The sequence below is a fragment of the Macaca fascicularis genome, chromosome 1, assembly GCF_037993035.2.
Source record: "Macaca fascicularis isolate 582-1 chromosome 1, T2T-MFA8v1.1".
In the NCBI taxonomy this organism is placed as follows: Eukaryota; Metazoa; Chordata; class Mammalia; order Primates; family Cercopithecidae; genus Macaca; species Macaca fascicularis.
This window is the reverse complement of record NC_088375.1, coordinates 104,819,535-104,842,612: the sequence shown is the minus strand read 5'-3', so window position 1 is coordinate 104,842,612 and position 23,078 is coordinate 104,819,535. Positions and strand designations below refer to the sequence as shown.

General features: G+C 55.4%; 4 protein-coding genes across 22 annotated transcripts in view; 2 read left to right on the top strand and 2 right to left on the bottom strand.

Annotated features, from left to right (window-relative positions):
* PMF1 (polyamine modulated factor 1) overlaps nucleotides 1-4,614 on the top strand; it is a 32,061-nt gene extending 27,447 nt beyond the window's left edge. For 3 of the 6 annotated variants that reach the window (XM_045361592.3, XM_065544688.2, XM_065544684.2), the window contains one exon: nucleotides 1,927-2,420. In XM_045361592.3, coding sequence (XP_045217527.2) covers nucleotides 1,927-1,966 — 40 coding nt within the window. In that variant the 3' untranslated portion in view covers nucleotides 1,967-2,420. Of the gene's footprint in view, nucleotides 1-1,926; nucleotides 2,421-4,382 lie in introns of those variants that run through there. The other 3 variants (XM_065544680.1, XM_074040982.1, XM_074040981.1) reach the window with 2 other exon arrangements.
* On the top strand, nucleotides 4,577-5,709 carry BGLAP (bone gamma-carboxyglutamate protein). Its single transcript, XM_005541474.4, has 4 exons — nucleotides 4,577-4,688; nucleotides 4,946-4,984; nucleotides 5,155-5,224; nucleotides 5,426-5,709. Exons 1-4 carry the CDS (start codon nucleotides 4,625-4,627, stop codon nucleotides 5,553-5,555), a joined length of 303 nt encoding a protein of 100 aa, XP_005541531.3. The 5' UTR covers nucleotides 4,577-4,624; the 3' UTR covers nucleotides 5,556-5,709.
* A 97-nt stretch (nucleotides 5,710-5,806) lies between these two features.
* On the bottom strand, nucleotides 5,807-10,521 carry PAQR6 (progestin and adipoQ receptor family member 6). 13 transcript variants are annotated; one of them, XR_012435331.1, is made up of 8 exons: nucleotides 9,792-9,864; nucleotides 9,128-9,203; nucleotides 8,573-8,700; nucleotides 8,232-8,437; nucleotides 7,979-8,040; nucleotides 7,528-7,624; nucleotides 7,078-7,299; nucleotides 5,807-6,794 (listed from the first exon to the last, which is right to left on the bottom strand). XR_012435331.1 is itself a non-coding variant. In XM_074040963.1 (8 exons), exons 2-8 carry the CDS (start codon nucleotides 9,176-9,178, stop codon nucleotides 6,636-6,638), a joined length of 990 nt encoding a protein of 329 aa, XP_073897064.1. In that variant the 5' UTR covers nucleotides 9,179-9,203; nucleotides 10,366-10,521; the 3' UTR covers nucleotides 5,807-6,635. The 13 variants fall into 13 exon arrangements, 6 of the variants coding, with proteins under 6 accessions (XP_073897064.1, XP_065400738.1, XP_073897062.1 ...); XR_012435330.1 differs by having other exon boundaries at nucleotides 7,149-7,299; XM_074040963.1 differs by lacking the exon at nucleotides 9,792-9,864 and adding an exon at nucleotides 10,366-10,521 and having other exon boundaries at nucleotides 7,979-8,105.
* Nucleotides 10,522-11,357: 836 nt separating this feature from the next.
* The window catches only part of SMG5 (SMG5 nonsense mediated mRNA decay factor), a 35,452-nt gene continuing 23,731 nt past the window's right edge, over nucleotides 11,358-23,078 (bottom strand). For both annotated transcript variants that reach the window (XM_005541460.4, XM_074040908.1), the window contains 8 exons: nucleotides 22,805-22,980; nucleotides 21,375-21,533; nucleotides 15,617-15,676; nucleotides 15,085-15,244; nucleotides 14,568-14,658; nucleotides 13,565-13,639; nucleotides 13,001-13,139; nucleotides 11,358-12,816 (listed from right to left, as the gene is read on the bottom strand). In XM_005541460.4, the coding sequence (XP_005541517.3) occupies nucleotides 12,733-12,816; nucleotides 13,001-13,139; nucleotides 13,565-13,639; nucleotides 14,568-14,658; nucleotides 15,085-15,244; nucleotides 15,617-15,676; nucleotides 21,375-21,533; nucleotides 22,805-22,980 (944 nt within the window). In that variant the 3' untranslated portion in view covers nucleotides 11,358-12,732. The remainder of the gene's footprint in view (nucleotides 12,817-13,000; nucleotides 13,140-13,564; nucleotides 13,640-14,567; nucleotides 14,659-15,084; nucleotides 15,245-15,616; nucleotides 15,677-21,374; nucleotides 21,534-22,804; nucleotides 22,981-23,078) is intronic.

The window sequence follows — 23,078 nt, the reverse complement described above, 5'->3', positions numbered from 1 at the left end:
TTGGCCAGGCTGGGCTCAAACTTCTGGCCTCAGGTGATCCACCTGCCACAGCCTCCCAAAGTGCTGAAATTACCCATTGTATGTTCTTGACGCCTTTGCTGACAGTTGGCCATAAGTATATGGATTTATTTCTGAGTCTGTATTCTGTTGTGTTTTTTTTTTTTTTTTTTGATGCGGAGTCTCGCTCTGTCGCCCAGGCCGGAGTGCAGTGGCCAAATCTCAGCTCACTGCAAGCTCCGCCTCCCGGGTTCAAGCGATTCTCCTGCCTCAGCCTCCCGAGTAGCCGGGACTACAGGCACCCGCCACTGCGCCCAGCTAGTTTTTTGTATTTTTTAGTAGAGACGGGGTTTCACCACGTTAGCCAGGATGGTCTCGATCTCCTGACCTCATGATCCGCCCGTCTCGGCCTCCCAAAGTGCAGGGATTACAGGCTTGAGCCACCGCGCCCGGCCCTGAGTCTGTATTCTGTTATGCTGTTGGTTATGTGTTTGTTCCTATTTATTTATTTATTTATTTATGTGTCTGTTCTTATAACAGTACCAGTGCTGTTTTGGTTACTATAGCCTTGTACAATTTGAAATCAGGTAGTGTGATGCCTCCAGCTTTGTTCTTTGTGCTCAGGATTATTTTGACTATCTGCCATTGCCTGATATTTGAATAATATGTATATTAGAATGATTTGTAGAGCCTTCACACATCTAACACATATCCTCCATGCCACAATTGTGTGTCCTTTGAGGGTGAACTTAACTTTTGAAAGTGGCCTGACGTTACTTGGGGCCACGTTGGGTAAAGAAAGGAGAAGAAGAGGATCAAGCTGGATGGCACAGGTAGCAGCTTGGCTGCACCTCGATGAGACAGATTTTCCTATGGGCTCCAAGTGCATTTCCAAGAGAAGCTTTCTGGTAGGGCTCAAGTGGCGGCATCTCTGTCGAACTCCCTCCATCCATCATGTCAGCATCCAATTGACATCTACTTATAGCCACTTGGCAGCCCCTTCCTGGGGCAAACCCTCATATTCCTGAGGGTTACAGGTCCCCAGATTTATGGCTCCCGGATCTCCCTGGTCTTCTCTTCCCAATACCAGTTAGCTGCAGCCTGAAGGCCCTGCCACAGCTTAGGAAGGGCCCTGGCCAGGAGGCAGTGGCAAGTGGAAGGCTGGCAGCTGCTCTGCTCCCTACTGTCCCCACTCCCTCTGCTCTCCCCACATCACAGACTGGCCTGCGGGACCGGGCAGCAGGCACAAAAGTGGTAGTGACCAAGGCCCCCACCCTAAGCCTGGTGCCATCTTGCAGGGCACAACTCCAAGTTGTGTCTCGGGCACTCCCAGGGCCCCCTGCTGAGTCCTCAGGCAAGGCGCTGCTCCACCATCACTACTCAGTCACCATGAGGCCATGGGTCACTCCTGTCTCTGGGTCCTGGCTTCCAAATTGGCTGGATAATGATCCCAGGGCCTCACCAGCTCTGGGATACAGTGCTATCCTAAGAGGGACAAAGCCCTCTGCTCTTAAAGCCATGCCCCACCTATTCCAGCTACAGACCTTCATGTTGTTTGACGTGGGCAATTTCCATGTCTGTAACTCAACTGAAAGTTTATTTAATTCAAGAAAGTTTCTCGCCAGAAAGCTCTGTTGAGGTCAGAGGATTGAAGGACCACTTTGGGGACCCTTGCTGAAGATGGGCTCTGCTCCGGGGATGCCCAGCCTAGGTGGTCACAGAACCCAGCTTGCTATAAATACTTGCCGAATGGTACAGACTTTCTAATGTGTCTTCATCCTAACGTGCTCTGCAGGGCCATGACTTAAGCCACAGACTCCATCCATATTGTCCTGGGGGAAACCCCAGGCCTGGAGTCAGGGACAGTGGAGGGCAAGGATTTGGGTTTTCCCAGATCCCAGTTTGTCTGTTGTCTCCCATTGATTTCAGGCTCTACACAGAGAACAGAGAGAGCTGGTTGCTGTGCTGAGGGAGCCTGAGTGAGGAGACCGCCAGGCCCAGAAGCAGAGGGCAGTCAAGGTCAAGAGCTTGTGGCCAGCATGCCTGGCCTGGGCGGCCTGCCTCTGAGAACGGCTGAAATGGTGCCCAGTCCCTCAGCAGTGATAGAATTTGCTGGAGGACTAGGCCAGAGAAAGCCTCATTGCCACTGTGCCTTTGGGGTACCCTTGGGGTTGGACATACACCCCCTTTAGATTCCTCTGTTTCTTCTACCTGGATAATTCTTGGCCATGTTCTCTCTTCTTTAGGTTCAGGTCAGCTTTGCCCCTCCGCCCCACTCCTGCTGGTTCCTGAGCCCTTTTCCCTGGGCCTGGCTTGGAGAATCTGTTTTCAATCTCCACTGATTGCCCCCTTGCTGCCCAGCCCAGGGGCCTTTACCATGTTCTCCCCACATCCGTAAATAAACTTCCTCCACTACACTGTAATCTGTGAGGATGCTTCCTCTGCCTGGCCTCTCTCGGGCCAAGTCTTCAGTCGTGGTCCTCTGGGAGCCTCCAGGCAGGGGTGGGTTGGCAAGGGGCTTACCAGACCATGTGCGGAGAGCAGCAGAGCCCCTTGTACAAAAACCAGGACCCCTGGGTTCCCTGAGGATAGGATGAGCTGCCAAGGAGGTGTCACTCTTGGCACCCTCCAAGAATCATTACGGCCGGGCGCGGTGGCTCATGCCTGTAATCCCAGCACTTTGGGAGGCCCAAAGTGAATCACCTGAGGTCAGGAGTTCGAGACCAGCCTGGCCAACATGGTGAAACCCTGTCTCTACTAAAAATACAAAATTAGGCCAGGTGCAGTGGCTCATGCCTGTAATCCTAGCACTTTGGGAGGCTGAGGTGGGCAGATCACCTGAGGTCAGGAGTTCGAGACCAGCCTGGCTAAATGGTGAAACCCCATATCTACTAAAAATATAAAATTAGCCAGACATGGTGGCGTGTGCCTGTAATCCTAGCTACTCGGGGGGCTGAGGCAGGAGAGTCACTTGAATCCGGGAGGTGGAGGTTGCAGTGAGCCAAGATTGCGCCACTGCACTCCAGCCTGGGCAACAAGAGTGAAACTCCATCTCAAAAAAAAATTAGCTGGGCATTAGAACGTGCCTCTAATCCCAGCTACTCGAGAGGCTGAGGCAGGAGAATTGCTTGAACCTGGGAGGCAGAGGTTGCAGTGAGCCGAGATGGCGCCATTGTACTCCTGCCTGGGCGACAGAGCGAGACTCCGCCTCAAAAAAAAAAGAATCGCGGGCACTTTGTTTCTCTTGCTTCTTCCACTTCATTCTTCTGCCAGGGCAGCCAAAGGCAGGATGGGTGCTTCCTGGATCCACCAGAGGGGGAAAGGGGTTGGGTGTGGATGGGGGCAGAACTTTTCCCTAGTGAGGGCTTTGGTGAGGTCTGCCAGAGGCACACTGGGGACACAGGCAAGCATCAGGTGGCCCCCACTTCCCCCCTCCCATAAACAGCACTCAGCTCAGTCTCCCTCTGCCCACTTTGTTACCATGGAGCTGTGGCGTTCAAGCATTCAAATGCCTTGCTCCTGTCAGGCCTGCCCCGTTGGGTGCTTTGTTTACTTGTCAGGTTGGGCAGATGGTCTCAAGCCCTGGTTGGTTGGTGGGTGGGTGAGTGACACAGGTTAGACAGGGGAAGGTCCCAGGACACCTCTTCCCTCTCTGGGCTGACCTGAGGCAGTGGAGGCTCTCAGGTGTGGGATGGGTTTTCAGGCTGGGTGGTTCTGTACCGTAGAGGACAGGCCTTCCTATCGCTTACAGGAGCACTACGGGAGGGCAGGTCCCTCCCCAGGGTGGTTAACACCGTGGAGGCTGCAGGGTCAGGAGGAGAATCGGGGGGACCGGGAGGGCGGAGGCACACTCCATCTCCATGCTCCTCAGGCCCTGCCTCCCTGCCTTGTGCCTGTGTACCTGGCAGTCACAGCCACCTAGCGTGTCCCAGAGGCCAACCAGTTGACCTCATCTGCCCAGCCCCACCTCCATTGGCTTTGGCTCTTGGCCTTGTGCCGCCCGACCCTTTCTCCTGTCCTGATGTGCAGGGCCTGAGCCATCGAGCTGCGCCCACAGCAGACTGCCTTTGGTGTCTCACCGGGTGAACGAGGGCATTGCGAGGCATCTCCTCCCTGGGTTTGGCTCCTGCCTACGGGGCTGACAGTAGAAATCACAGGCTGTGAGACAGCTGGAGCCCAGCTCTGCTTGAACCTATTTTAGGTCTCTGACCCTTGCTTCCTCTTTAGAATCTCCTTAGAGCTCAGCCAGTGCTCAACCTGAGGCTGGGGGTCTGAAGAAGAGTGAGTCGGGGCTGAGGGGTCTCGGGCTGCCCCCTGAGGAAGGGGCCAGAGGCAGTGTCAAGAGCCAGGCAGTCTGATTGTGGCTCACCCTCCATCACTCCCAGGGGCCCCTGGCCTGGCAGCCGCAGCTCCCAACCACAGTATCCTTTGGGGTTTGGCCTACGGAGCTGGTGCGGATGACCCTCAAATAGCCCTGGCAGATTCCCCCTAGACCCGCCTGCACCATGGTCAGGCACGCCCCTCCTCATCACCGGGACACAGCCCAGAGGGTATAAACAGTGCTGGAGGCTGGCGAGGCAGGCCAGCTGAGTCCTGAGCAGGAGCCCAACACAGCCACTGAGACGCCATGAGAGCCCTCACACTCCTCGCCCTGCTGGCCCTGGCCACACTTTGCATCACTGGCCAGGCAGGTGAGTGCCCCCACCTCCCCTCAGGCCGCACAGCAGTGGGGGCTGAGAAAAGGAAGCACCATGGCCCACCTCTTCTCACCCCTTTGGCTGGCAGTCCCTTTGCAGTCTAATCACCCTGTTGCAGGCTCAATCCATTTGCCCCAGCTCTGCCCTTGCAGAGGGAGAGGAAGGAAGAGCAAGCTGCCCGAGACACAGGGGAAGGAGGATGAGAGCCCTGGGGATGAGCAGGGGTGAACCAGGCTCCCTTTCCTTTGCAGGTGCGAAACCCAGCGGTGCAGAGTCCAGCAAAGGTGCAGGTAAGAGGATGGACCTGATGGGCTCCTGGACCCTCCCTTCTCACCTTGGTCCCTCAGTCTCATTCCCCTACTCCTGCCACCTCCTGTCTGGCTGTCAGGAAGGCCAGCCTGCTGCCAACCTGATCCTCCCAAACCCAGAGCCACCTGATTCCTGCCCCTCTGCTCCACAGCCTTTGTGTCCAAGCAGGAGGGCAGCGCGGTGGTGAAGAGACCCAGGCGCTACCTGTATCAATGGCTGGGGTGAGAGAAAAGGCAGAGCTGGGCCAAGGCCCTGCCTCTCCGGGATGGTCTGTGGGGGAGCTGCAGCAGGGAGTGGCCTCTCTGGGCTGTGGTGGGGGAACAGGCAGCCAGCCCTGGTGGGGACCCTGGAGCCCCATGTGTAGTGAGAGGAGGGATGGGCATTTTGCACGGGGGCTGATGCCACCACGTCGGGTGTCTCAGAGCCCCAGCCCCCTACCCAGATCCCCTGGAGCCCAAGAGGGAGGTGTGTGAGCTCAATCCGGACTGTGACGAGCTGGCTGACCACATCGGCTTCCAGGAGGCCTATCGGCGCTTCTACGGCCCGGTCTAGGGTGTCGCTCCGCTGGCCTGGCCGGCAAACCCAGTTCTGCTCCTCTCCAGGCCCCCTTCTTTCCCCTTCCCCTTGCCCTTGCCCTGACCTCCCAGCCCTATGGATGTGGGGTCCCCATCATCCAGCTGCTCCCAAATAAACTTCAAAAGAGGAATCCGTGGGCCTGTGAATCTGTCCAGTTTATGGAGTGTGGGAGGGAGGTGTCAGGAGGATGGGGGTGAGGAGGTTTTACCTTCTTCAGTTCTAGAAAGTGCTTTCCAAAGTTTTATTTTTTTATTTGTACCTGCCTTGTTCCAGAAAACATTGAAGGTGGCTTCCTAAAGTCTTAACTAGGGATCCCCCCTCGAGCCTAGGACCCTCCTCCCCACACCTCAATCCACTGAACCATCCATAATGCACCCAGATAGGCCCACCCCCAAAAGCCTGGACACCTTGAGTACACAGTTATGACCAGGACAGACTCATCTCTCTAGGCAAATAGCTGCTGGCAAACTGGCATTACCTGGTTTGTGGGGATGGGGGGCAAGTGTGTGGCCTCTCGGCCTGGTTAGCAAGAAGCATTTGGGGTAGGCCTAGGTTAGTCGTGTTAGTTCTTCCCTGTGCTGAGCAGAGACTTCAGGAGCACCAGAAATGGAGCCAGATGAAAGGACCCCAACACCTCCTGGCCCCAGCCTTGACAGAGTGTGGGGGCATCTTCAGCCTGGACACGCATGCATCTCCCCTCTCAAGACCCTCAGCACTTCCTCTACTCCCATCAAGAGCCCCCTCACAGTCCCGCTCACACTCTGCCATTCCCCCTAGACACCCCTCCTCTCCTCTGCCCTCTCTCCTGTGCCCTCTGTCCTCAGCCCCTGTTGGTTCCAAGCTGAGATGTGTCCCCACCTGATTAGGCCCAACTCTGGGCTCCTCCTCAGCACGGGGGCCTGGCCTCTGCCCCCTCCAGGGCAGGGTCAGGGATGGGGCTTCACTGTTGTTTGGCCTGAGTACCCCCCTCCAGTGGGCCACCCTGCAGCAGAGGGCATGTACCGGGGGCCCGAAGCAGGGAGGCCGTGAAAGCAGCAATGATGAGTAGGTTCCCGGCTACAGCCAAGACCAGTGTGGCCACTGTGCCTGCCAGGCCCAGGGCAGGTTCCTGTGTGGCCAGCCAGGCTCTGCGCGATCCCATATCAGCCAGCACTGCCTCCAGCTGGAAGTGGGTGCCCAGCACTGCACAGATGTGGAATAGCTGGTGGCTGTGGCCTGTGGAGAGGATGGGCAGGTCAGAGCCACACCTTTCCAAGTGCAAGTCACCCCATCCTCTGGGCCTGCTACTCCCCTATTGAGAATTAAGAAACCCTGACTCCCAGAATGACTGAAAGGAGCGAATGAGCATTTGTGCATGTGGCCCCAGCACACATGCTACTAGTTTTGCTACCTGAGAAGTGGCAGGTGGAGGACCCTTCCAGTGATGCTCTCGTTAGAGGAAAACAGGGAAGTCCCTCCTGTAATTTGCCTCCATCCTGGGGTTGTAATACCCATTTACCCAGTTCATTCTGTGCTCTAGGAAGCCATCTGCCCCTGCCTCTTCCCGGGCCGGGCCAGGCGTGCCCTCACCGATGTAGTCAAAGCGTCCTGGTGCCAGCCTTTCAGGCAGGTGGGAGGCGAAGAGGAAGCCAGTGAGCAGCGCACAGAAGAGGTGGTAGCCATGGCTGGTGCTCAGGACCTCCTGCCCACAGCTGTGGCCCCTGCCCCAGCACAGCCCGAGCTGGCAAAGGAAAAGAGACTGCTGGAGAGGGACTTGGGAGCCAAAACATAGGGAGTGTCTGGGATCTGGTGAGGAGGCAGAGCGGGCGGGCACAGCTAGGCAGGGTGCTGGACCAGAAGTGAGGCGGCTGGGCTGAGGCAGGGACTGAGGGGGCAAGGCTGGAAGTGGGCACTTTGAGGGTCTGGACAGGAAAGCAGGTGTCTGGGCAGGGGCCCCAGGCCTCCTTACCCGATAAAAGAGTGGGAGGTTGTCGAACAGGAAGGGATAGGCGAAGGCTGCTGTGCGGAGAACCTTACTGAGCCCAGGGCTTTCCAGCTCCAGGAAACTGGGAGGCGGGAGGAAAAGGCTGGTCACCATCGCTGTGCTCAGGGTAGGGGTCAGGAAAGGCAAGAGGACTTGGGCAAAGATGGAATATCAGCACAGCCTGCAGCTAAGAAAACCCTCAGGGCGTATGACCTGTGTAAACGACCACATCTGTATGTGGGGATAAAGACATCTGCCTTTTATGGTGACTTGTGAGAATTAAAGGAGACAGCATGGGTATGAGCATACAGGGTCTGACAGAGGAAGTCCTCAGTACATGGTCCCGATGTCACTAATGCTGTTTGAGAGCAGTGAGGTGTGTCCTCTCCTGTGCCTCCGCCTTCCCCGTCCCCACCGGAGGGGCCTGGGAACCCACCGGGAGTAGCAGGAGAGGCCGGTGCACAAGAAGGAGTTGAGTGCGGCGGCAGGCACAAAGAACTGGTGCAGGCGGCCGTGCAGCCAGGAGGCCGGCATGGAGTAGGCGGCATAGGGGAAGGCGCAGCCTGCGGTGAGGTCGGGGCGTGCAGCTGAGGCCTGAGGGGCACGCCCCTATGTCCCGTGTACCACCCCTCGACCTGCTCCGGGACGCCCAGACCCCGCTCCCGCGCTCCCGCGCCTGTCCGGCTCACCCAGGCTGTAGAGGCTGAGCGCGCCGTAGTCCAGGAAGTAGCAGATGTGGCGCGCGCGGGGCGACATGGAGCTGAAGGTGTGCGCGCAGCACGACGCGAAGGGGTAGAGGCAGGCGGGCAGCAGGAAGACCAGCAGCGGCCAGTGGTACGGCTCCGCGCGGAAGCCGGGGCCGCCCGCCAGCGCCAGGAGCCGCCACAGGAAGTACCTGCGGCGGGCGCGTGCTCAGGCCGCCGTGGACCCCCGCGACTGCTGCTGCAGCCCGTGGGCCTGGACGGTCCCTGCCTGCCTGGGTACCCCCTCTGAGCTCAAGGCCGCGGCCTGGGGCAGAGCCTCCCCTCACCAGGTGGGCACGAAGTGAGTCCAGATGTTGACCGTCTCGTTGGTCATCTGGAAGGAGCTGAGAACACAGTCCAAAGCCGAGCTGGTGGGGCGGCGGTAGCCAGACATGATGCCATCTTCCCAGAACACCTAGGGTAGTGGTGGGAGAGGAGGGGCGTCACTGTGCCCCAACCCTTTCCCTCCATTTGAGATCTCTGGAAGCAGGGTCAAAGAGGCTGGGCTGGAGACCAACGTAGCCCCCAAGCCAAACTGAATCTGATCTGATCTTACCACAGGTCCCAGCACCCACAACCCGCAAAACAGATGGGAAACCGAAGAGCCAGAGTGGGGTGGGGTGGGGGTGGGGCGCAGCACACAGGGCGCTCTGGGGAAGGGGACTCCAGATGGAGGGCCACAAGCTTGTTCCTCAGAGAAGAGAGGAAGAGCCTCACACTGGAAAGGGAGAGTAAGAGTTCGCCTGCAGGAGGGGCTGCCCCAATAGCTAAAAGAGAATGTCAGCCCCTAGTCAGTCCTCTAGGGAATGGGGGTTGGTGGGTCAGTGAATGGAGCCCCTCACCCGGGGGACCTGGTGGACTTGAAGAAGTTGGGGCAGCTTGAGACTGAGCATGGTGGCCTGGCACCTCCACGTTGACCTAGAGACAGAGCAGGGGATAGGGGATCAGATATCTGCCCCCATCCACAGGCCCCTTTCACCTGGGTTCAGCCCCAGGATGGGCAGCACGTGTGGGAGGCAGATGGCACCCTCCCTCCTGGAGCTGCCTCCTTCAGGCCCAGGGAGGCTGGTCCACCTTCCCCAGCCCTTGCACCACTTAACTCCAACCCCTGTTCTCCTTGGGGCATTCAGTCCCCACACTGAGGGGCTTGGCGCCCTCAGCCCAGCATGGAGTGGTGGGGTCCTCCCAGCCGGGAGGCTGCCCCAAATAGTGATCCAAACCCCCAGGCTCCCAGTTTGTGTCTCGGGAAGAACTCTGACTCCTGGAGGCCAGCACAGAGACAGCCCGGGTACCACTCCCTGCCCCACCAGAATGTGCTTCGCCCACAGTGCCCGAGCTGAGCACAGAACACTCTTGGCACTCAGAATCTCTGGAGAAGCCAGATGCCATCAGGTGGGACAAGGAGTTGGGGGATGCCTGGCTTTTCTCTGAGGACTATACTTGTGCCCCCCAGGAGAGTTTTGGGGTCCCTGCCCCTCCTGAGCCCCATATCCCTCAGCCCCAGACCTGTGCACTGCCTCCAGGTGGCCGCGGCTCTGCTGCCCTGCTGGCCTCTCCCGGCACATTCCTTGGCACAAGTGGAGGGGCTGGGCCAGCTGGGCAGGCGGAGCTGCCCCAGGAGGAGGACTAGGACACTCCCCCCACCAACCCAGGCCAAAACTTTGCAGCAACTCTAGAGCCTAGTCCCTCCTCTTCCTGCCACCAGCAATGCATCCGTGTTTTTGCTGCATGCACTCTGGGGCTTGCACCAGCAGTCACCCCCCAGCCTCTGCCCCTGAGATGGGTGCTGGAGACCCTGCTGGGCACAGGGCAAACCTGGCCCTAGTCCCTGCACCCCAGCAGAACAAAGATGGATGAGGGCCTCCCAGGGTATCCTTTGCTTGCTCCCACAAGTGGGATGGGGGAGTTCTCCCCTATCCTGAGTGTTGCCCATCTATCTGGGGAAGGAGTGAGGAATACACTGGGGTCTAGCTCCCCTCACGGTGCCTTCCCTTAGTAGTAGGGTTTGGAGATCTCTGGAGTGGGGTGTGTGCAGTTGCTGTGGGAATGGGGGAGGGACGGCTGGAGCAAGGTGCTTTACCTCTATTTCCCCAGAGAGGTGGTGTCAGAACCCCAGAAGGTGAGCTTCCTTACCCAGAGCTTGGCGGGTGCTCCTAAGCTGGTGGGTCAGCAGGCCCAGGGCTCCACGGGCGGAGTCCGAGGCTGCTGCCAGCCAGGCTGATGGAGGAGAGGGGCCAGGCCTGGGCGGGGAGTGGGGAGACAAAGGGGAGCCAGGGAACAATCCCAGCCTTGTCCAGCCTCCAGGGAGCAGCACGGGGTGGCCCAGCCCCATTAGCAGGCAGCTCACTCGGCCGCCTGCACACAGCCAGCTCCTCTAGCACAACCCAAACTCCCTGTGCTGACTGGCTAGAATAGGCTAGGGGCCCAAGCCAGGATGTGGCCACGGTGCTGTCGAGTCCCCCCGGCGACTCAGAGCAGTTTCCTTGTTCCAGGTTCTCCCAGCAGTTAAGGACAGCTCTGCCTTAGGCTGGCAGAGGAACCCAAATCCCCAAATGCGGAACCTGTTTCAGAAGCCCTCTCTCACCATGCTTTGCTGCCTTTTAGCACCTGGTGCTGGGTAGGGCTCAGAGCAAACTGCCTGTGGTAATGTTGGTTCTACCATGCGGGATTCACCAGGCTCACCACCTCCCCATCCCCACCCTGAACACAATTGGAAGTGCCAATCTTTGCAGGACAGGCACTTGAGGACTCAGAGGCTGGTTTCAAGGCTCACTTCCCCCACCCCCTTGAGGAAGAGGACCCAGCTGGTGACAGTGAACCAACCCCAGGCAGGGATGTTGCTGGCAGGAGATTTTCACTATCACCCCTGCAAAGGCACCGCCTCAGTTTACAGGGTCAAGGAGCTTGACAGTGTCTATCAAACCATCTCCAGGGCTTTCACTCAAATTGCCTGCTTCTTGTTCTGTTCCATCCACTTCAAAGAAGTCTTTCCAAAATGCATTTCAGGACGCCATCTTCAATGTCCCACCTCCCCATGAAACTTCTGTACAGACAGGCACCAGGAGACAGGGATTGGGCTTGGGGGGGTTTATTAAGTGATGCTTTAGTCTCAGTCTCTGCCAGCAACTGGGGGTGGGGTGACTCCACTCACCCCAGGATTTCCCAGACTTGCTGTTTTAGAGGAAAGAGGCAGGAAGCCAACTATCCTCTAAGCCACAGCTTGGGAAACTAGGCTAGTACTGGGGTGGGGGCAGCAGAGCTAAGACCCTCCACCCCCAGCCCGCAGCCCATGCTATCCTCCCAGCCTGAGGGGGAGGAGCTGAGGCAATTCTGGCCTCAGCCTCCCGCACACAGCCCTGCTCTTGGTGCGCCATTCACTGCCCTGAGCTATTCATGATCTCTGCTCCCACATATTCACCTCGACACTCCAAAAGCCAGCCCCACACTCAGCCCCTTCAGGTCTTTAGTCCTGGGGAGGGCAAAAGGAGGGACAGAGGGCTCTGACTGAGCAGCTTCAAGGGGCCTCTCCTTTCGGCCGCCCACTGAATGCCAGCCCCTTGTCTTCAGCCTCCCTTAGATAGGAAGCGGGGTGGTGGCCTCAGACTGCACCCCCTTTCTTCTCTTCCTGACATCCCATTCTCTCCCAGCACAGCAGCCAAGAGCACAAAGCACAGCACCTGTAGGGCTGGTGGGCACAGGAGCCCATGCTGGCACAGGCCAGATTGCCCGCAGCCCTAGGTGGGGCCTGCTCCCTGCCCTGGAAGCTAGACAGAGGGAGACAGAAAGCAGAAGTGGGGCAATGGGATGTGCAGCCCCTGTGGCAGGAGGAGGAGCACACGAACCCTGACCCTGCTATTCGGTGCAGGCCACACCAGGCCTTGCTTCTCTAAGAGCCCCTGTGGCTGGCTCCAGAGCTGCCTGGTCCCCATAAAGGGGGCTGAAAGGAGGATGGGTGATCCTTGAGGAGGGGAAGGGTCTGCAGAGAATCACTCAGACACCAGGTATTACCCGGCTCTTCTCCCAAGAACTGGAGGGTCCAAACTCCTGGCCCCAACCACTCTGCATCTTGGGTGAGGAAGAAGGGCCTTTTCTGCTGTTCCTTCCCCTCAGAGATCCAAGAACCCACTCCAGTGAAATGCAGGTGCCCATGCCTGCCACCAGCCCCTGGAGACAGCAGGGGAGCTGAGGCAGGAAGGCTGGCCAGGGGCCCACAAGACTCTCCTAATCCAAGCACTTTCCTCACTTTCCTAACGTCTTGGCAACAAAGGGACCCCACCCTCCCAGCCGGCTCCTGGGCCCTCCCTGCAGCCTCTGAGCAGCTAGGCCTCCGTCCTGTGTGCGTGCATGAGTCTGCGTGTGGTGGGGTGACTACAGGCGCTGGTCCTGGCTGCCAGGGAGGGCAGGAGAGATCTGGAGTCAGCCCCACTGCAGGGCCTGGGGGTCAGTATCAACCAATCTCCTTCCACTGCTTGTAGAAGTCCAGAACATTCTTGATATCCACGCTGGCGTGGGCAGCGGCCTGCAGGGCTGCCTGTGGAATGGGAGGAGGAAAGATGGAGAGGGTCTGACCTCCTGAACTGAGAAGCAAATCATCGAGGCGCTGGGGAAGGAGTGATGGAAGAGAAAAATGCAGCTTTGTGGAGGGTCTGGGGATGGAGTCTGCTCTGCTACTCATCCCTATTCCACACCATCCCCCCAACTCACCCATGACCCACCTGCATGGGGCCTGAAAGCACGCTGGGGTTGTCCAGTGGAAGGCCTGTGATGATGGTCACCATGCCGCTCGGATCCTCCTCACCTGCCCCCTGGGTCAGAGTCAGCTGTTTGCAGCTGTCCAGGATCTTATAGAGAGTCCTGGGGATAGGGGGTGGAGGGGAAGATGGGCCAAGACCCAGCATTAGCACAGCCCAAACACCAGGATCTCCAGGGGACAGGGGCAGCTAGGGGCAGCTGGGGGCTGGAAGGGCAGCAAGCGGCAGTGGGCCCTGGAAGCTGGCCCTGGAGACACTATGGGGAGCCGGCAAAGGTGCGATGAGGGAAAACACCAAGCCTGAGCATCGCAAGGCCCGAAGAGGCTGATCCATCTGCCTACAGAGGAAAAGTTCAGGTGCTGGGGCAACTTCGTACTCCCCGCAAGGTGAGGCCTGCAGGAGGGCCCCGGCAGGCTACGTGTGGAGCCTCAGAATTCTCCAGCCCTACCCGTTCTCCCTAGGAATGCTCATGGAGGAGCAAGGCAGGTGGCTTGACTGAGGTTCTAGGGGTGAGGGCTAAACTGTTACCAGGCATCTGCATCCTGCCTCTTCAGCTTATGCCGCTCAAAGCTCTTTCCCACCTCTTTCTGGCAGCGAATGTACCTGCAGAGGAGATGTGCGAGTGGAGGTCAGGAGCAGGGGACTGGCAGGGCGCCTTACATGAAGCAGTCCGTTGTGGCTCTGGGGGCCTGGTTTTGCGGGTGGGGGTGGGGAACATGTCTCTCCCACCACAGCTTTGTTTGGAGCCATATTCTTAAGTGGCTTCCTGGCTGCTGGGCCCAGCTCACTTTTTCTCCTGATAACATCAATTATTTGGTTCCTCTCAGGGGAGGAGCTGAGAGGGGAGAAGCAGCAGATGCTTTTCAAGTCAGGGCTTCTGGAGACAAGGTCCAAACAATCAGGCCTTGTGCAGCTTCCTGGCCAGGCAGAGCAGATGCAGAGGAGGGGGTGGGCCAGCTAGCAGAGAAAAGGAAGCTTTCTTCTTATTCCCTACACCCTCTGCCTAGTCCTCCTCCGGCCCCAAAGGCCAGAAGGGCAGGCCTGTACTGGCTCAGCATCTGCTACATGCTGCCAGCTGCCCCTCCCTGGCTGGCTTCAGTCTCACCACTCTCTCAGCTCAGCGGGGAGGTGGGAAGCCCCTGGGCAGCCTGGAAGAAGGCCTTCACACTCTGAGAAACCTGATCACCTGTCCCAACCCTAAAGCAGGAGAAATTCCTATAAAGTCTAAAGCTGGGGGAAGGAGGTCTGCTCCCTTCTCCCCAGTGGGTGCTGATCACAGGCTTGTCGCAGAGGAAGGACAGCAGCTCAGTGCTACCCACAGGGCTCCTGGCCCCTTTGGTCACCCTCTATTTCAGCACCTACAACCTTGACTTCTGATTATCTCTGGTATCACTGCCCATGCAGTGAGCTGACTGTGAGTAGAGATGGGTATGTATGTGTCTTACCCATAGGGAGCAAGCAGCTCATAAGCATGTGTCGTCCGAAAGACAGATCCAGGGCTCAGCACAAGTCCAGCCAGGCCTGCACTCACCTGTTTCCTTTTTTAAACTCTGCCTCCAGGTACCGAATCCCATCCCGGGCCCCTGGGTGTTCCTTCTTCAGCAAATCCAGGCCATCGATCACTGGTGGGCAAGGTGGGGGTAGGAAAGGACAAAACAGATAAGCTCCGACTGCTGTGACAAGGGGCTCTGGAGGAAGTATCTGAGCTCACCTCAGTACACTCTTCAGGCAGAGAAGGGACCCTGGCTCCAGAGAGGGCTCCCAAAGTTCTCTGAAAATGTGACCTTCCGCCAGCAATATACTTGGCAATTTACCAAGTGCTTTCACATTATATTCACTTACATTTTCTGTTTCTCCCAACTGTCTTGTGAGGCAGAACAGGGATTGTTATGTCCATTTCACAGATGAAGTGACGGGTTCATAAAGGTGGTAAGACTTGACTAAGGTGACTGTGTATAAACTGGGCCCAAATAAGGTCTCCTAATCCCAAGCCCAGAATCTCCTTTAGCCATACTCTATCTGTCCCCTTATCTCTCCAATGTACTTACCTGTCCTTGGGATGATGACAATGAAGCGGCCACTGGTGGCCAGTTGGCGGATGACAGGGAGATGGTGGCAGAGGGCCTGGGTGTCGGGGACGAGGTAGGGAGACATGGCTGACTGGGCCTTGGGCTGCTGCAGGCTGCCCTCCAGCTGAGACACTTCGAGCTGGTGAGAGAGGGCAGGGTGGGCACAGCTGCGGGGGACCCCTGCAGCCAGGCTGGGGGAAGAGTGGTGCTCAAGGTGGCTCTTATAGGGCTCCTCCTGTTAAGGGGATCAGAGGACCCTTTCTATCAATGGCTTTGGGGGGAAAGTAGACAGAAGTAAGGGTTAAAGAGAAAGGGAGAGACAGAAGTGAAGGCAGAAAGGAGGCACATGGCTGAATGAAGAGTGAGTAGTAAGGAGGGTGATCTGGGAGAAGTGGAGGGACACAGAGGCAACAGAGCAGGGGGACTGCAGCGGAAGGGGGAGACCTGCCAGTAAGGTTGAAGCAAAAGCTCTACCAAGTGCAGAAGAAGCACTTGGGCCCTGATTTCCTACCTGAAGTCGTAGCTGAGCCATGTCTCTCATGAGCCTGTTCCGACGAGCTTCCTCCTGTGCCTATGAGGGAAACAACGAGCTATAAGGAGCTGGGGTACACATTCCCTTCTCCAGTCATCAGGAAGACCAAGAGGGTTTCCTGGGGTCTCAGTGTGACCTCATGCAAAGTCACTCTCTAGCACTGCTGCTAAATGAGGGGAGGAGAGCCATGGAAGAACAAATATTCTTCTGCTGCACTCTGAACACTTCCATTACCAACCCGAGGCAGGTCATGATGTTCCAGGCCCTGCAGGGGACGGGGAGCAGACAGCCATGTGCCGTTGCCATGCAGGACATCACCTGGCTGTGCCTCAGGATTCAATCTCTGCTCTTCTCAATCTGGTCTCCCCTCCCAGGAGATCCTACCCAAGCACTTCCTCACCTTCTACCCTCATCCACTTGCTAACATCTTCCAAATCTGCAGATTCAGCCCAAGCCTGACCATCCTGAGCTCCAGATCCACACATCCAACTGCCTACTCAGCAGCCCCATCTGCTCCTCAGAACCTGCGTCTCTTCCTCTAGTGTTCCCTAGCCTAGTAAATAAACCACAGTCTGCCCAAGTCAGAAAGTTCAGAGTTGGCTTTGAGTCTTCCCTCTCTCTCAGCCTCAGAAGTTATCAGCTTCCCTGTCCTGTCAATTGTGCCCCCTAAACAGCGTGCAAATCCTCCCACCTCCACTGTGAAACCCCAGTCTAAGCCAACACCTCTCCTTGACTACTGTAACAAACACGTACTGGTCTCTGCCTCTAATTCAATCCCTTTTCTCTACCTACAACCAAGGCAATCTTTTAAAAACCATCTGATGCCCACTATAGCCCTACCTAAGTCTTCTGATCCCTTTCCTCTGTATTCTGGGTAAAGTCCAAATTCCTTAGTGTGGGCTAAAAGATGAGGTTAAGGATGGGGACTTTATCCTGTAAGATACGGGGAGCCACTGAAGACTCTTTTTATTATGCTTTTCTTTTTTTTTTTTTTTGAGACAGGGTCTCACTCTGTCACTCAGGCTGGAGTGCAGTGCCACAATTCCCGTTTGCTGCTACCTCTGCCTCCCGGGCTCAAATGATCCTCCTGCCTCAGCCCCCCAACTAGCTGGGACTACAGGCACATGCCACCATGCCTGGCTAAGTTTTGTATTTTTTGTAGAGAGTGGGTTTCACCATGTTGCTCAGGCTGGTCTCAAACTCCCGGGGCTGAAGCAATCTGCCCGCCTTGGCCTCCCAAAGTGCTGGGATTACCGGTGTGAGCCACAGCGCCTGGCCCACTGAAGACTCTTTGATGACCAAAGTGGCATCATCAAAGTGGTGCTTTAAAATTTTAATCTTGGCCGGGTGCGGTGGCTCACACCTGTAATCCCAGCACTTTGGGAGGCCGAGGCAGGCGGATCACCTAAGGTCAGGAGTTCGAGAGCAGCCTGGCCAACATGGCAAAACCCTATCTCTACTAAAAATACAAAAATTAGCTTGGCGTGGTGTCGCATGCCTGTAATCCCAGCTACTTGAGAGGCTGAGGCAGGGAAATTGCTTGAACCTGGACAGCAGAGGTTGCAGTGAGCCGAGACAGAGCCACTGTACTACAACCTGGGCGACAGAGCAAGACTCCATCTCAAAATAAATAAAATAAAATAAAATAATAAAATATTAATGTTGGGGCCAGGCATGGTAGTTCACACCTGTAATCCCAGCATTTTGGGAGGCTGAGGTCAGGAGTTCGAGACCAGCCTGGCCAACATGGTGAAACCCTGACTCTACTAAAAACACAAAAATTGGGGCTGAGCACAGTGGTTCATGCCTGTAATCCCAGCACTTTGGGAGGCTGAGGTGGGTGGATCACGAGGTCAGGAGTTCGAGACCAGCGTGACCAACATGGTGAAATCCTGTCTCTACTAAAAATATAAAAATTAGCCAGTCGTGGTGGCATGTGCCTGCAATCCCAGCTACTCGGAAGGCTGAGGCAGGAGAATCGCTTGAACCCGGGAGGCGGAAGTTGCAGTGAGCCAAGATCATGCCATTGCACTCCAGCCTGCACAAGAGCAAAACTCTGTCTCAAAATAAATAAATAAATAAAAATACAAAATTAAAATTAAATATAATATTAATCTTGGGGTCAGGCACTGTAGCTCACGCCTGTAATCCCAGCAATATGGGAGGCCAAGGCAGGAGGACTGCTTGAGCTCTGGAGTTTGGGACCACCCTCAGCAATACAGCAAGATCACATTTCTACAAAAAATATATATTTTTTTTTATCTGAAAAATTAATCAAGCCTGTAGTCCTAGCTACTCAGGTGGCTGAGGCAGGGGGACTGCTTGAGCCTAGGAGTTCAAGGCTGCAGTGAGCTATGGTCGTGCCACTGCATTTCAGCCTGGGTCAACAGAGCAAGACCCTGTGTCAAAAAAAGAAAAAAATTCTCATTCTCATCATGAGACAACATCACACAAACCCAAATTGAGGGACACTATGAAATAACTGACCAGTACTCTTCAAAAGTGTCACACCAGGAAAGAGAAGGAAAAACTGAGAACTGTCAAAGATTGCATGAGACCAAGGATACATGACAGTCAAACATACTGTGGGTCCTGGACTGGATTACAAAGAGAAAACACACATTAGTAGGAAGACTAGGGAAAGAGGAATAAAGTCTACAGTTTCTCCAGCCTGGGTGACAGAGCAAGACTCCATCTCAAAAAAAAAAAAAAAAAAAAAAGAAGAAAAGAAAAGAAAATGTAGAAAGACAAAGGAACATTCCCAAGGTTGGAAAGTACAGTCAATGGTAGAGCCAGGGCTCTGGAGTTGGACACACTGTGGAGTTCTTATCCTGGCTCTTTCTGCTGCTTTAGAGACTTAGCTTCTCTGTAGGCCAAGTGGGCACTAGGAGTTGTGGGGGCTGTAGTAACTCCACTCTCAACCCCCTGCAGAGTCCTGCACAACAAAGAACTGTCCTGCCCAAAGTGCCAAGAGTGTCCCCTTGAAAAAGTGTAGACGAATGGAAGCAGAAGGCCAGAGCCTAGGTGACAGCCATTTTCTCTTGCTCTCTCTTTTTTTTTTTTTTTTTGAGGCAGGGTCTCACTGTCACCCAGGTTGGAGGGCTGCGGCAAGATCTTGGCTCACTGCAGCCTCAACCTCCTGGGAGAGTCATTTTCTGACGGGCCCTGTGGGCAAACTGGTAAGCAAGGGAGGCACCACAAACTCTTCCCACTGCAGAACTCAAGCCCATGAGTTGCTTTTAGACTAAAATGGTAATTGTGAAACCCCTTATTCGAGGGGGATGGGGGCACTTGTGTAAAAGCCCCCCCAAAGAACTAGTGCAGGTGAGTGGGATCGGCCTGGACCCAAGAAGAGGGAGCTGTGCTAATCTGAGACTCTGACATCACCAACCCAGCATTTCAAACAGATGTGGGCCTACGTATTCCTCAGAGGGAAAGCCTACCTTCAGAGGTCCCATCAGCAGGTACTACAGCCCCCGCAACTCCTAGTGCCCACCTGGCCTACAGAGAAGCTAAGTCTCTAAAGCAGCAGAAAGAGCCAGGATAAGAACTCCACAGTGTGTCCAACTCCAGAGCCCTGGCTCTACCATTGACTACTTTCTGATCTTGGGAATGTTCCTTTGTCTTTCTACATTTTCTTTTCTTTTTTTTTTTTTTTTTTTGAGATGGAGTCTTGCTCTGTCGCCCAGGCTGGAGTGCAGTGGCACGATCATGACTCACTGCAACCTCTGCCTCCTGGGTTCAGGTGATTCTTCTGCCTTAGCCTCCCGAGTAGCTGGGACTACAGGCACCCGCCACCATGCCCAGCTATTTTTTGTATTTTTAGTAGAGACGAGGTTTCACCATGTTGGCCAGGCTGTTCTTGAACTCCTGACCTCAAGTGATCCGCCCACCTTGGCCTCCCAAAGTGCTGGGATTATAGGCGTGAGTCACAGCGCCCAGCCTACAGTTTCTTATCTATAAAATGGAGAATGCAAACACCTACCTCACTGGGCTGCTGCAAGGGTTAAATGAGATGTCACATGCAAACCAGGCTGTGCACAGAGAAAGCTCATGATAAACGTGACGACAACACTCCTCTGACTGGGGATAAGCCCTTTGGGGTAAAAGCCTGTGACTCAAGCAGAGGAGGAGGCAGCCCCAGCAAGCAACATGGCCTGTGTCTAGCTTGGCCTGTGGAGTCTAGCACCACATGAGAAGGGCTTGCAGGTACTCCCTGCCCCCGACAGGAGGAGTGTCTTCAGGAGCTTTAGGCTGGAGGAAATGCCTGCAAAAACTAACGTTTTTTGAAGCCGTCTAACTTCCCCATAATTATTTTTGTAACCCCCCCACCCCCGCTGCCCCATGTCTTCCCCTATGGACTAGCAATAAAAGCCTTAACACAAAAGGTTTGTTTTTAACAGAATGTGCTTGTTTATAAGACAGTAAGGAAGGGAGTTTCTGGGGAGCTTTTGCCCCTTTCCAGCCAAGCAGAATGCCCACAAGAAATGACACTCAGACAGGGTGGGGAAGCTGCTGGCCCTGGGACGGGTGGAAAGGAAGAATGTGGAGGAGAGGATTGGCTTGAGATGAAGAAGAAACCCTGAGGGGTTGCTGAGACACATCATACTTCTTGTGCCACACACTAACACCCCAAATGTACTGGTGCCACTTAGCTCAGGGTGGTGTATTGGGAAACATGCCCAGAGCTGTGCAGGCCCCACTGTGAAAACCAGATTGCTGCCCACAAGAGAAAGGACGGTCTTGTTCACTGCTGTAACCCCAGTGCCTAGAATACTGTCATGTCTGGCACAAAGTGGGTTCTTGATAAATATTCGTGGAATGAATTACTGGATGGAAAAGAGGTAACACAGGCCACTTTCCATCCTTTGGGGCCCCTGTGGGATGGGACCATGTCTGGGATGGGAAGGTTCCTTCACGGCCCCTTATACCAGGAGCCCTCCACTCCCTTCTGTTCCTCAGTCTTTATCCCTCTTAAATGAAAGGGAATAGACGGAACATTTGCTAAGCACACACATACTCTGTAAGACAATGTGCAAGGCACCTCATATCCACTATTATTCCATCTTCAAAAAACTCCATAAAGTGGATTCTATTTGTTCCCACAAAACTGACAAGGAAACTGGCTTGGTGGGGTTAAGTGACTTGATCAATTCATAGACTAAGAGGTGACAGAGATGGCCTCAACTCCAGGTCAGTCTGGGTACAGGTCTTGAGCTAGGCAGCCTCTCTGCTCAAAGCCCCTCTCAGACCAGGCGTGGTGGCTCACGCCTGTAATCCCAGTAGTTTGGGAGGCCAAGGCAAGCAGATCACAAGGTCAAGAGATCAAGACCATCCTGGCCAACATGGTGAAACCCCGTCTCTACTAAAAATACAAAAATTAGCTGGGCGTGGTGGCGCACGCCTGTAGTCCCAGCTACTTGGGAGGCTGAGGTAGGAGAATCGCTTGAACCTGGGAGCCAGAGGTTGCAGTGAGCTGAGACCACGCCACTGCACTCCAGCCTGGCGACAGAGCAAGACTCCGTCTCAAAAAAAAAAAGCCCCCTCTCAGTCCCTGTCTATCAGTCTTATCCCTTAGTCCCTCCCAGGCCTCCCTCCCAGCCTTCCCTCCCCTCTTCCTAGGCATGTTACTAATGTCCTTCAGATGGAGACCACCAGTGGGTCTGAGCCTCTTGCCCTGGTTTCTCAGTAAGCCCAATGGGAGCATAGCTGACGGGGAGGGGAAGGCCTGACTCACCATTCGGAACTGTGCCTGGGCCTGCTGCAGCAGGCTCTCCTGCTCAGACTGGGCAATGCTGACGAAGATGCCAACCTCTGGGTTGAACTGTAGGATGCTGCCTTGCAGGCGGGCGATGAAATGACCAAAGCTGCGGATGCAGCAGATGCGCACCACTGACTGTGGGGAGATACAGGAGCCCAGCGCCGCTGAGCAGGGCCCTCTAGACCCACCCTGCCCTCCAGGACCCCCCACTTCCTCCCTCCCACCTCCCTGCTGGCCCAGCCACCTTAGCAATGAGGGCTCTAGGGGAAGACTTGCGGTGTATGGGGTGGAAAGGAGAAACACTAAGGCCCAGAGCCTCTAACTGCCAGAAAATGAGTAGGTACAGCAAGGAAACTCCTAGGAGAACCAGAGAACCAGGACTTGGGCTAAGAAACAAGAGCAAAGGGCACTGGGCTGGAAGTGAGGAGACCTGGATTCTAATGCCATCTCTCCTAATGCTTCTCACATGCTCCAGGAGACCAAACTAGACCACATTTTCCAATTTTTTTGGGACAGAATCTCGCTTTGTCACCCAGTCTGGAGTGCAGTGGTGTGATTACAGCTCACTGCAGCCTCTACCTCCTGGGCTCAAGCCATCCTCTTGCCTCGGCCCCCGAGTAGCTGGGACTACAGGCGCGCACCGCCATGCCCAGCTAATTTTCGTATTTTTTGACAGAAATGAGGTCCTGCCATATTGCCCAGGCTGTTCTTAAACTCCTGAGCTCAAGGGATCCACCTGCCTTGGCCCAAAGTGCTGGGATTACAGAGGTGAGCCATTACACCTGGCCCCAACTTATTTTTGTGGTCAGTAAAACCCTTCTTCCCTCTCAAATAAAAATCTTATGTAGAACTCTAAAATATAAACCAGAGCCAAGCAGCTCTGGTTGGAGAGGAAGCAGCCAGGTGGTTCGTGTATGCCAGGACCGGGTGGCCTGTCTGCTTGGCTTCCCTCTGCTGCCCCCAAATGGCCCATGTGGTGATGGAGATTTAAGGGTGAAAGTTGCTGGACTAAGGGGGCAGCACATTCCCTTCCAGCTCTAACTTTCTATGATTGTTTCATGTTCAGCTCAGAGCAGGCTGGGCCCAGAGTTAGAAAAGAGACTGATAAGATTTCAAAGCCCTAATAACTATTTGTTCTGCCCTTTACAGAAGGCAGAGAAAGGAGGGGGGTGGTTGTTCTACAATAGTAGAAACTAAGAATGGCAGACCTTTAGACATCCTGCCAAGGCAGGAAAAAAGCTAAAATGGCTCACTGAATGAAGAAGGAAGCATAGCCTGTAGCCCCAAGGACACTGTCCCTGTCTGGGTGGAAGAGGGCATCCTGCCCCCTCCCTCCCCAGACCTGAACCCGTTTGCCGCTGTGTGTGACTGACAAACAGCTGTGGCATAAGAAATGCTATCCTTACCTCCTCTAAGGTGCTGAGCAGGGGCCGATCTGTGTCAAAGTTAAAGCGTCTGTGGGCAGCTCGGAGCGGGGGCAGGTTACGAAGAGCCATGTCCTCCGGGAGCAGAAGGCTAGAGGGGAGGTCAGGCAGTTCACAACCTTCAAGAAGATCTTGGACCTCAGGACACAAGGCCAGGCCTGGGCAGAAGAAGGACACGTAAGACCATCTGTTCTGTGGGAACTCCCAGTCAGAGAGACACAGCCCTTCCCTTTGGGAATTATCAGGCTGATGAGAC

What these genes read in the sequence shown, in the direction of transcription:
- PAQR6 (XM_005541464.4), bottom strand. Translation starts at nt 9,850, where the DNA reads ATGTGCCGGGAGAGGCCAGCAGGGCAGCAGAGCCGCGGCCACCTGGAG. An exon ending in GGCCTCTCCTGCTACTCCCG is followed by an intron (nt 7,625 to 7,978) that starts GTGGGTTCCCAG and finishes CCCGCCTCCCAG; the next exon opens with TTTCCTGGAGCTGGAAAGCC. An exon ending in ACCTCCCACTCTTTTATCGG is followed by an intron (nt 7,300 to 7,527) that starts GTAAGGAGGCCT and finishes TTCCTTTGCCAG; the next exon opens with CTCGGGCTGTGCTGGGGCAG.
- BGLAP (XM_005541474.4), top strand. Translation starts at nt 4,625, where the DNA reads ATGAGAGCCCTCACACTCCTCGCCCTGCTGGCCCTGGCCACACTTTGC. An exon ending in TTGCATCACTGGCCAGGCAG is followed by an intron (nt 4,689 to 4,945) that starts GTGAGTGCCCCC and finishes TTTCCTTTGCAG; the next exon opens with GTGCGAAACCCAGCGGTGCA. An exon ending in AGAGTCCAGCAAAGGTGCAG is followed by an intron (nt 4,985 to 5,154) that starts GTAAGAGGATGG and finishes TCTGCTCCACAG; the next exon opens with CCTTTGTGTCCAAGCAGGAG.